The following is a 12,500-nucleotide window of genomic DNA, read 5'->3' on the forward strand; positions in this document are numbered from 1 at the left end:
TTTTTTTTTTTTTTTTGGGGGGGGGATGTCGAATCTTATCTCATGTTAAATCGTATTTTTGATAAATCAAGATTTTAAACAAGGGCCAGTTATTAAATTGAAAATTGAAAAAAGTGAATAAATATGAATCTAAGAAGGATTGAAACTTCCAGGCAGGTGAACGAACACACGAATTGCCCCGAACATGCAGCAGGTCGGATGGGCAGGCACAAAAAGCTCGGTAGCGTACAAGGCCTTAGTTATCTCTCCGCTAGCTATCAAGTACAACCCTCGCTAATTGCCTTTATTAAGAAATATGATCAATAAAGCTGTGCGAAAATCTCTCGTTTTTGCAGCAATAAAGACGTATTATTAGCTGGCCGGAGGAGGGAGAGCCCCTGGCCGACGGGCACAGTGACTGCATCCCCCGGACATTGCAGAAAAGAAAAGGCCGAAAACATAAGGAGCAGAAATGGTAGAAAAGAAAGAGGTATAAGAGAAGTACTAGAAGTAGTGAAGTGGGAGCGGTGGTGGTCTTCACGCCAAAGGACCTGGGCATATTTCACGTCAGGCCTGATGTTATCACCTCGTAATTGGGTATTTTCATGTTGCCGTCCGTAATTTTGACGTTTGCTGATGTTCGGATAAAGAAAGGTACTTTTCCCTTTCTGCTCGTCACTCAAATCTTCCTAGGAAGTCTCGGTGCCCGTGGAAATTTTCACTGGAGGTTAACCATGCGTGAGAGAGGCTCTTCATGAGAGCCCTTTTGATGAGTCCACCTGAAGGGGGCCATTAATATGCAACAGACGGCGTCACTGGTTTCCTTTTGGTCATGGCTAACACGAGGCAGAAGTGCAATCTCTTATAACGAATTAAAAGGGGAAAAAAGTGTTCAAGATATTGTCGATTTTTGTACCTGACCACTCGAGAGGGCAACAAGTAAACGAAACGAGACAATGACGAAGTGGTACAGAAGAGGATACGGAGGAGGAAGCGAGTGAAAGAGAGCAGAGGACGGAGCAGCAAGAATAAGAGAAGCAATGGAGGAAGAGAATCGAGAGAAGTAAGAGTCGGAGAGATTCAAACTTCTACATGAAGAACACGACAATGGGAAAAGATATCGGAGCAGAACTGAATAGATTAACATTCGCAAAATATTGAAGGAACTGAATGGATTACATTCGAAAAATATTGGGGGAAATGATTGGATTAACATTTGAAAATGATTGAAAGATACGATTTTCAAAACGCAAAGAGCACAGGCTAAATTTAAGTATGTCACTGCCATTAGAATAAACATTTTGATTCTTTTCGAAAATTCTGGATGTGATGAGAGGAACTCAACTCCTTAGATCAATTCCGGGATGAAGGCTCCATCTAACTCCGTTCTCACGACTGTTTCTATGGCAATAAAACGCTCATATCCGCGTTTGGAAATCTTTCACCGTCGTGTTATGCTGGCTGTAGGAGCACTGCACTATAATAAAAGTCTACAATGCGTTCTGCCTGGGTGTTTACGCCCGCTTAACAGGATACTTGGCCATGTTGAGAGCCCTGGAATATACCCACCCCCTGGCGATACCCACCCCAGTCCTCTCATATCATGCCGCTCATCTCAAGTAAGTCATTCTAAGAATGTCCATAAATAAAATTAAACAAATAAATAAATAGGCAGGTAACCTATCTGTAACTATGGTCAAGTAATAGAAAGTCACAGAAGATTATCAGATTGACAGAGCTGTATATTTGACTGAGTTAAGCAAAATAAATAAGGCGTTCTTTAAAACCCTTGAAAAATGCGTCTGAAGATTGTTTCGAGAAAATAAGAAAATCATTCATACTAAGCGAATGCTTCTTTATCAGCAGCCAGAACAAGAGCACTCATGTTTAAAGTCATTTGCCATAAACGGCCTTTTGAGATGTAGCACTGTAGGGACTCCTCTTGGATGGAGTGAGGAATTACCTCGTCGAGGCCATACCTTGAGGGACAGTCAGGTAGAGGACGACAGAGAGAGAGAGAGAGAGAGAGAGAGAGAGAGAGAGAGAGAGAGGGAGGTTTGTGCATGTGTTCCTGCAATAAATAATAACCAGTGACCAGAACGATCATCAATTTGGTCAATGAACTTCCATTAACGCCTCATAAAAGATAGATTTGGACAGTGTCAAGAATCAACCCTACACATAAATAGGATAGCAAGTTGTTACTTTATATTGGAATAATTCCCCTTGTCGTAAATTAAAGATAATAAATAATAGAAATTGTCTCTGACGGGAACGGACCTTTGGTTAAGTAGGTACTGCAACGAATGAATTTACGCCGAGAAAATAATAACTTCAGTTCTGAATAAACAAGTCCTTACACCTCCCAAAACTGTGGCATTTATATTCTGAGACCTTTAATCATGTTCTCTCGTGCTAAATGGGGTACAAAACTCATACATTTGAAGAAAAAAAAACACACCACATAGATGCCTCGATATCGTGGAGCATCACAGGCTCTACATAATACCTGAAAGGCTTTAAAGGGCCCAAAGTGGTTTACCTTTTGGCCTTTTCTGATGCCTTGCTTGATGCCCAAAGCTTTGCTTTCAGTTTTCTGTAAAAGAAAACTATTGAGTCAGCTTTGTCTGAACGTCCGCCTCAGATCTTAAAAACATAGCAAATTACAGCTCTCTAGACGCAGTAGTTTTTACTTTATTTAAGGTTAACGCTACCAAAAAAACGTACTTCTGGCAGCGCTGTAACTACCAACAACATAGGCCACCACCAGAGCGGCTAAGAGTTTTATGGGCTGTTACTGAGGCCACCACCAGACAGAAAACTTGACCGCGCCGAAAAAAACAGACAATCATGCGTGACCATCTTTCAAAACATCTATTTCAACAAGATACTTCCAGTATCGCCTTTTGTGACCATACATCGAAAAGTTAGTGAATGCTACTCGTTTCATAAACACTAGGAATTCATATACTATGGAGGAGACACAGTGTCATTTTGCTCAGTATCAAGTTCCATTGGAAGTAGTGTAGTGGAGACAGATTCACTTGCGCATGCGGAGTGCGTTGTTAATATATAAAAAAAATGGTAACGATTTTTTTTTTTTCAGTATTCCTTTGCACTTGTTTTTATAATATAGAGCCACAGTTAGTGTGCATTTTTCGTGTATATTTCATTGTTTGCTACTTTCATCATTTATATTGTGCATGTTGTTACTTTCGTTTCTAAACATAACTACTCCTCTTCTGTTTTTCCTGCGATTGACTCCTCTCTCTCTCTCTCTCTCCTCTCTCTCTCTCTCTCTCTCTCTCTCTCTCTCTCTCTCTCTCTCTTTTCGGGTTTTCCGTTTTAACAAAAACCTCTTTCAGTAGATTAACAAATTTTACACCGTTACGCTGAACTGCGTCCACATTACGAAAACTAATAATAATAATAGTTATTTGAGCTTATTAGGGAACAGGCTATGTTGTTCCATTGGATAAGTAATGTGTGTGTGTGAGAGAGAGAGAGAGAGAGAGAGAGAGTTGGTGTGTGTGTTCCTGCAAGAAATAGCCAATAAATTGGCAGATTTCTTTTCTACAAAAAAAAAGGTCTCCTTGGAGTCACCCGGTGCCATGTATTGTCGGCAGAGCCACACCTCTTCGATGTTATAAGTTTCTCTTATCCAATTAAGACCCATAACAGCCCAGGTCTTCTGCGACCTTCTAACCTTTCCTGCTTTCCAACGAAAATTGTCAACACCAAATAATCTAATCAATTCTGAACGACTGCGACAAAACCTATCACAATTTACCAATATTATGCGTTATTTCAGAACTCCCCTATCTATCTATCCCGGCAATCTGTCTATCTATCTATATATATCTATCTATACTCACACAATATATATATATATATATATATATATATATATATATATATATGTGTGTGTGTGTGTGTGTGTGTGTGTGTGTGTGTGTGTGTGTGTGTGTGTGTAAGCATCATTTGTGTAAGGGGTGGGTGTGGGTGTAAGACGATTTATATGTCAATTGACAATATTCGCACTGACCTCTTAATGATTGGATTTCTTCACACCTTGTGGATAAGCTTTTCCTTATAAAGTCTTGCCTCCGAAGTGAACATGAAAGGAAGAAATATAACTACCAGTGAGAAGGATTGAACTCTAACACCTGGGAGCTTGCATTTATTGATTTCTTCTTCATTTCGGATTCAAGACTTTCACACACGCGCGCGCGCGCGCATATCTATCTATCTATTAATATGTATAGATATATAGAGAGACAGATATAGATAGATAAACAGATGGGTGTAAAGAAAGGGTTCTGACATAATAAAGTTTTAATATTGGTGAGTATAGTAGTTTTGCCATTAGGGTTCAGAATTGACTAAATCACCGTATATATATATATCTGTCAGATCCGGATTAGACCCATAATCACACTGGTGAAACAGTATTTTTCACTTATATTGTCTCTTTGGCCACTATATATATATATTATATATATATATATAATATATATATATATATATATATAGACATGTGTGTGTATATAACTAATTAATAACTCGACATTTATTTATATGTATTACAAATTTGATGGTTTTCGCCTTCAATATAAACCCTATTTGCACTAATACATGCATTGCTGCAAGTCTTCCTTTCCATCGGTGGAAGAAGGGTAGGTAAATTAGCGCATAAACAGGGCTGGAGAATTGATTCGCTAATGTAGAATACATGGTAGGCATGTTCCCTACAGGGAAGGCTTTCCAGTTGGATATTCGGGAGAACTCGACAAACTTTGCCAGGTCTTGAGATCAGTGAAAACTTGAGGATTCCGAAGGACTTTTCCATAAAATCAATTTGTGGTGCAATTTGTTTGCATCACAACAAACACTGGGATCTCCAACGAAATCGAGATCAGAATTCGTCTTCTCGAATTATTAATAGAGATTTTGAGGGAACAAATATAATAATAATAATAATGATTTGGGATATGCCAGTGGAAATTGTAGTACCCATTATCATAGGAACACTAGGCTCGATCCCAAGATCCCTGAAAAGGAGACTGTAACTAGATGCCAAAGTAGATCCGAGACTCATGCAGAAGAGCGTGCTATTAAAAACGGCCCACATAGCGAGTATAGTGATGGACTCCTAAGGAGGCAGGATGCAACCCTGCAACCCCACACTATAAATACCACCCAGTCAAATAGGATGACTGAGATACGCAAATAATTAATAATAATAATCGCATTATTATTATTATTATGATCATGCACAAATCTTTTTCAAAATCCAATAATGTCCATAAGCATTTAAAATACGCGAGAAAAAAACATGAAATTGCATATAGTCTCTGTCTGTGACAGACCATACGCTGCGTCATTAAAAGATCTCAACCCTCTGGAGTTCGAAAGCCAAGACTTAAGAGGTTTGTTATGGCAATTATAAAACATAGCATCTGATTAATTGAGTGTTCGGAACAGTTCTTACTGTATAATACAAACAAATAAAACATTATTGCTCTAAGTATTAAATGTACCATTCTCAGTTGGAATCGTCCCGTACTCCAACCAGGGTATTTTTGTGCCTCACTTGATTTACTTGAAGTAGAATGAAAGTATTACCCTTCACTCGAAAGAAATAATATGCCCATCTGACGCGATTGCATTCAAGGACAGCGCTTCCAAATGGTACATCAGTAGCTGATTAACTATAATCGGACTATCACTTTAAACCAGCTGTTCATCGCAGTTTCAGAGTCACTACTCTGCTTGCATAATCTATGCTTGGAACGTATGAAAGCTGTCGTCTCATACGTAAGTCATTCCAGTATAATGGGACACAAATAATGGGACATTTAAAAAATGATCACAACTGGCTGCTGGATATAAAGATAAAAAATGTACAAATACACAGGGCCTTCATATCGCCATATACAGGATTGAACAAATACCACTAAACAACATACCAGAGAGGGGAAGTCAACAACATTAATGAAAATAAAAAAATATTTTTGTAGCGACTGGCGACCACTAGAGTGGTGGTTTTCTAGATGAGCTGAACATGGAACCCACTGCCTAGCCACATATATGAATATACAGTTTATATCATATTATATTATATTATATTACATTATATATATTCATACATATATATATATATATATATATATATATATATATATATATATATATATATATATGTGTGTGTGTGTGTGTGTGTGTGTGTGTGTGTGTGTGTGTGTGTGTGTGAATAAATAAAATAAGCAATTAACTATTTAGACAAGGATAGTAAATGGAGTCAATTTGTGGAAACCGTGGAATTGAAAAATAAGAAAAAAACAAATATATAATCCGCTATTAACGGATTATATATAAATAGCCATTTTAAAACCTGGAATAAACGTGGAACAGACTTAGGCTAATCCCGACCCCAATTTAGTTTCAAAGAGAAATATCAACAAAAGAAATTCGCCGAAAGTAACACGCCGGTGCACACAGACACACCGACACACACACGTCAATACCTGGCGTGAATCACAAGTTCATCATAACACAACCTATTCAATTTCACTTATGTGTAAAATCAGCGCGATGAAGCCTGGTTCTGTGAACCGTCGAGTTATGCCGCTGGGGAAGAAAAAGACCCCACAGCGCATCAAAAATTTTTTATCTTTGGCCGGATCATTTCTATTTCTAAACGGGAAAATTCAGTTTACGGTGTTGAGCACATGCTCAGATCGAACCTGCATATGCTCCCGTATGCGAGTTTTTTCTTTTCCTAAATGTGGATCAATTCTAAGTAATGCTTCATGCGAGGCTCCGAAATCCTTGCTGTAGACTTTCTTTCATAGTAGGTATGCCAGGTGTCATCTTTTAATTCTAAGGTTCATTTCTGCCATTCATATACCTGGTAGCCTTTCATCATTGGCAGTCTATTGATAGAATGGCCACATACTACGTTTTATGAAATACGGTAATACGCGTGAAAAAGAGAATTTTACTTGTATTACATGTTAGAAAAATTTATGCATTAAATAAATACCAAAAGAATGTGAATGACAAAATTCAGCATCCAAGTGTATTTATCATTTCGTCATGGAGCGCATTTAGTTCAATTCTCTTCATTTAAAGGAATAATATATATTTAAAAATGTGTTTAACCATCCTAAGTAAATAGGAAACCTATCGAAATGTAAAAAAAAAAAAAAAAATATGATTCGATTCCCATACTTAATAAAGCTTATGCTCATTAAAGGGAATTTTTCTCAATGGTTTTTAGCAGACAACTTTCTTTTCATTCAAACACACACACACACACACACACACACACACACACACACACACATATATATATATATATATATATATATATATATATATATATATATATATATATATATATATATACATACATACTACGCATCCTGTGATTCGATCTGCTCTTGGGATTGAATACTGTACGCAAAATTCTCTCGTATTCATAATAAAAACTCGTACTATTAAAGGCAGCTCATATTAGCTCTCATTCATCGTATGTTTTTTTTTTTTCTATGTCAGTGAAGCAACTGATAGGACATCTTTCAGACACCGCTGATGGGAGAGAAAAAATAAAGCTCTGATAGACACCCGTCCATTATAACGAAGACCACGAAGAAGCAGACAGTCAGTCTCTTTCATGAAGGAACTAACAACAGCTACGGGAAAGCAAGAGAAGAGAGGCGGAGGAGCGACTTACGTGTGCGACAAGGCGAGAACTCCTGGAAGTCAGTGAGGCCCTCGCGTGCCAGGTAGCAAGTGCCCACGGGATCCCGACGCTTCAGACTTTCCGAGAACCACACGTAGCGAGGAGCACAGGCCTGAGGGGAAGAAAAGGTCACACAATCAATAAACACTACAATAACAACAGCACAGGCATCCTTCCAACAGCATTCATAATTCACGCTTGGAATTTTGTCGTCGGTATTGTGCTAAAACTTGAGTAGCAAGGAGTGACAATTACTGTAGAAGATAAATGCACAGAAATCAAAGGATGTCATAAGGTCTTGGTAAAATGTCCTAGTACTTATGGGAAAAAAGCGTCATACTGATCCATTCAATTTAATGCACTATGACTATGCAGAATTATACTCTCAAAAATATAAATTATGACTATGATGTGATTCTTTTACTCAGAAGACAACTGCACTGCTTCTTTATCCTTCCCATTAGGTAACGTCATTCAAAAACTCAAGTATACAACAATGGCTTCTTATTGTACAGTACTACGCATACGGATTGCAACACAAATACTAGGTAGGTCAAGAGGTTGTACTGGCAAAAGTCATGATGATCATGATCTGATCAGGCATTGCAGAAGCAGGTTCTAGTTTCCCCCAGGTGGGAGGAGTGTGTGGAGGGATATTTGTGCGCCTATGTACCAGGAAGATATCTTCATTAAAAACGGGCAACCTTTCGAGATGATGCACTCAGTTAGAAATTGACTCATAATTGACGACTTGCATGGAAACCATCTCATCCACGGTATACGGCAAGAGGTTTATGAGCGGCTTCCATATCTCAAAACCGGTTGCATGTTATGGTATCTTTTTGATATCTTGTGTTGAGAGACCATATTGGAAAAATCATTAATTTATTTTCCTAAGCCAACTTAATGTTATAGCTTTGCGATACATTTAAGCACTGCAGCAGCATCTTACTGATCTGGTTTGAGAGAGAACGATATTATTATTATTATCCTCCTTTCGAAACTAAGGTAGAGGAAGCCAACACTTTTCAACGAATGATATACTGATAACCTAGACATGTCATTTCAACAGTAATGACTTCACCATCCAGAAAGTTGACACTCAACTGGCTTATTCATAAACCAAAATCATTATTTAAGAAAAACACGCTTCAGGCTATGTTCTAATATATTGGAAAAGGAACACAAAAAATTTGTTAAATGTTTCAGATACATAAACGACCTTAATACAAAACGAAAACATATGGTAAAAATAACGTCCACCAATTATTGATATATTGGCGTAAAACTTGCTCACTTCAACTCTTAGTAGCCAAGTCTGGCATCAGTAAAATACATCAGATTTTAGACAATAATCTGCTGTTCCACCTTGCTCACACCAAGAAACTTACAAATCGGTTTCAGATTTTCAATTCTATACGACCTCTCCTGTTCGTACTTTATAAGCAGCAATAGACTCGTCAGAACATCTTTTCCACTGTGTAGAGTTGAAGTTATTCGAGAACTTTCCGAAGGATGGCAAGTCCCACTAACATTACTGCAAAGAAATCTTCTCTACTACAGTCTGAGGATTTGGAGGACTCGTCTTATAAGAACGCGTTCTCACAATGCTGTCACATCCATTTTATTTTTTCAGGTCCAGATACATAGACAGGAAATTATAGAGATATACAAGATTCATGATCTAATTGATGAGGCAAAAATGCCCACATAATTCAATAAGTTCACTGGAATTTCAAGTGATCTAACATATAACTGTGGCACTAGTCTAAAGAAGGCTCGCCATTACAGTGAAAGAACGCGAGATCATTGGTTTCAAAAACTGAAAACCGAAATCGGATGAAGCGCAGACTTTCAGATCCACCGGTTTTTGATTCGGGAATGGGTGGGCTTCATTAATGGGTGCCAAGTCCCCAAGAGCAACATCCAAAATGTCTTATTCCAATGACTCTTATAAAACGTTGGTAACCAATACCAGTGCCAACGTTTAATGTTATGGCTCAGTTATTGAGAGGTTGAGATTAGTTTTCAGTTATTTAGAAGTCGGAATGATCTGCATCGCCACCCATCTAGCCAGTGACTCATACACCCACACTCAAACCTGCTCGTCAGTGACATCCATTTCTCAACAAACGTAAATGCAATTTCTAATGAAAACCTTCAACGGCGCAAATTACGGGAAACAATCGTTCTCTTTATTACACTAGAGAAATGGAAGCTTTAAGAACAGCTATAGCTGGCAGCTCTATCAACAAGAAGACGTCGGCATTCCGTCGTCAAATCCCTTCTGTCACTCTAAAACCAGATTCCCGGAAACAGCTGCTCCATCGTTGAAAATAAAAGGTTCATCGAGGCTATATCTACCATTTCAATGGCCCTAATGACGACCAGTCCATGTCCCGGCGCTACCGATCACCATGTAACTGTTGGAAATATCTCCTTTCCGAGAGAAACGCGGAGTTAATTCCAGCCTGTGGCCGAGGCTAAGTGGCGAGGCACGAGACATCATTTACCGAAGAAACAATACAGGATACGGAAGGGAGGAGACAACCAATTCCGGCGCGTCGTCGACCTCTCGAACCGTCTCGCAGACATTTTCGTCTCCTGCGGCAACGGATGGGACATTGAGCGACCCAGCCACTTGCATAAGGGTCACAGTTCGATGTTTCCCTCCGCCATGTCATCCCCGTGAACGGATTGCAGCCTTTGCCTTACAATTATCGTGGAAAGCGAAGTGGCTAAATAATATCAATAGCTCTCTCTCTCCTCTCTCTCTCTCTCTCTCTCTCTCTCTCTCTCTCTCTCCTTTTCCTTCCTTTGTACAGATACCTATATTTCTTTGAAGACTTTTTTGTACCCTATTTTATAAATGAGTAGGGCCAGATTATTTCATAGCTCCTAATTTCGTTGAAACTCATACATACATAGTACACACACATATATAGATATCAAAAACTTCTTTTTGCATAATCAATGAAATAGGTAATGTTTTAAACTAATTTTCAAATCAGGCACCGGTTATTACTTGCATTAATAAAGAGCCAGGTAGAACAGACAACGACGTTACAAATGGAAAAAATAAGAGGTAAAATACAAGAGTAACAAGTTGGTGCTGTTAAGGCCGATGGGACGGGGCAAACAACATTCAGTAATGCCTACAGTGCACCACATAAAGTGCACTGAAGGCATTACCTTCTACGGAATAAAGATGTGAAGGATATGCCAATTGGCTAGAAACCTCAGCAACAAGTGATACTCCAGAACAACTGATCCGCTAATATACTTTCTCATCTGCTCCCATGGGACAATCTCATTCTAGGGGCAGAACATCAATAGAAAATTAATGATAATGATTAAAATAAACTTTTTGTCGCCAATGTTACGCATTTGTTCCTATGCATCCTCGAAAACACGAGCTTCTCGAAAAAATGGTCAGTTTTGTCTCAACCATTGGCATTCTCTCAATAATTCCTGTGGTAATACTAAACATATTTCGTCCAAGATGTGTTTTGGTGAGTTTTTATCATTTTTAATGAATAAGTTACTGTTTTCGGCATTAAGAAGGCTCATTTTTTCCTGATTTCAGTCACTTTCATGTCTTACTCGTAGCCATTATCATCAACCTATCTTCATCTTTTTCTTAGCTTAATCACTGATCAAGGTCGCTGTTTTTAATGAGCCTTTTCCAGGTGTTACTACCACTCAGTAAACGGCTCATTTCGTACCAGGTTTTGGCTGACTGGAAATAGAATATAAGATTTAGACCAAAGGGCAAGCGCTGGGAACTATGGGGTCATTCACCGCTGAAAATAATATTGAAACGATTGTTAGAAGGTGGAAAGTAAGATAGAAGAAGAATATGAACGGAGGTCTAGCAAAAGGGAGTTTTTGCCCGATGTTTTAAAAATGAATCCTGTAATATCCAGTCACACGTAGGAAAGCGAACAAGTTTTGCACATATGACACAAGAATTTGAATCAAATTTGAAAACTGCTCTTCTTACTTCGTCTATCTGACGGTTTTAGTCTTCAGATTTTGAACTGTTACTTATCTGCCATTTGTATGCGGCGAAGTTGCCAGTTACTCTCTTTATTCAATTCTCAATGAATGAAAATAGGAATCTGGCTTCAGAGTTCCCGTCTTGCCTCTGACTTCGCCTTATTCGTTAAAGCGACATTTTTGCTTCCTTTGAAAACATGCTTCTTTTATCAAAAGCCAGACAATAATGCAAAAATTACGCTAATTTTGTAGAACATTCAAACATAGGTCAATAAGCTACCTATTTCTTGAAACAGGCACCAAGTTGCATATTCGAGTTATCATATATGCGTCTGCACCCATATATAACATTTATATATATATATATATATATAATATATATTATATATATATATATATATATATATATATATATATATATACTATATATCCTTAGAAAGACGGAGCTGCAGCTCTAGGTACATCTCATCAGCGGGAACCATAGGGAAAGGCATCGTACTCAAGGTACATTTATTTCGCCGACGATTTCACGACTCATAGTCTCATTCTCAAGGCTATAATTAAAGATAAACACACGAACATTAAAACTACGCACTGCATAATTCATAAAAAACTACGGCAATATTAAAAATTACAATGAACAACATCAGAATGTTAGAACATTTAAAAATTTTTATGAATCTCCTTGAAACAGAAAAAACATTAAAATTATGTACAGTACAAGTTACATTAAAAATTATTTAAAAAATTTATAGAGGAAAAGCTACAAAAATTA

The 12,500-nt window shown here is 38.0% G+C and overlaps 1 protein-coding gene across 4 annotated transcripts in view; it reads right to left on the reverse strand.

Moving 5' to 3' along the window:
- LOC135218291 (integrin alpha-PS2-like) overlaps nucleotides 1-12,500 on the reverse strand; it is a 620,750-nt gene that overhangs the window by 261,408 nt on the left and 346,842 nt on the right. For all 4 annotated transcript variants that reach the window (XM_064254504.1, XM_064254506.1, XM_064254503.1 and 1 more), the window contains exon 4: nucleotides 7,718-7,838. In XM_064254504.1, coding sequence (XP_064110574.1) covers nucleotides 7,718-7,838 — 121 coding nt within the window. The remainder of the gene's footprint in view (nucleotides 1-7,717; nucleotides 7,839-12,500) is intronic.

Source organism: Macrobrachium nipponense, chromosome 9, assembly GCF_015104395.2.
Source record: "Macrobrachium nipponense isolate FS-2020 chromosome 9, ASM1510439v2, whole genome shotgun sequence".
Taxonomy (NCBI): domain Eukaryota; kingdom Metazoa; phylum Arthropoda; class Malacostraca; order Decapoda; family Palaemonidae; genus Macrobrachium; species Macrobrachium nipponense.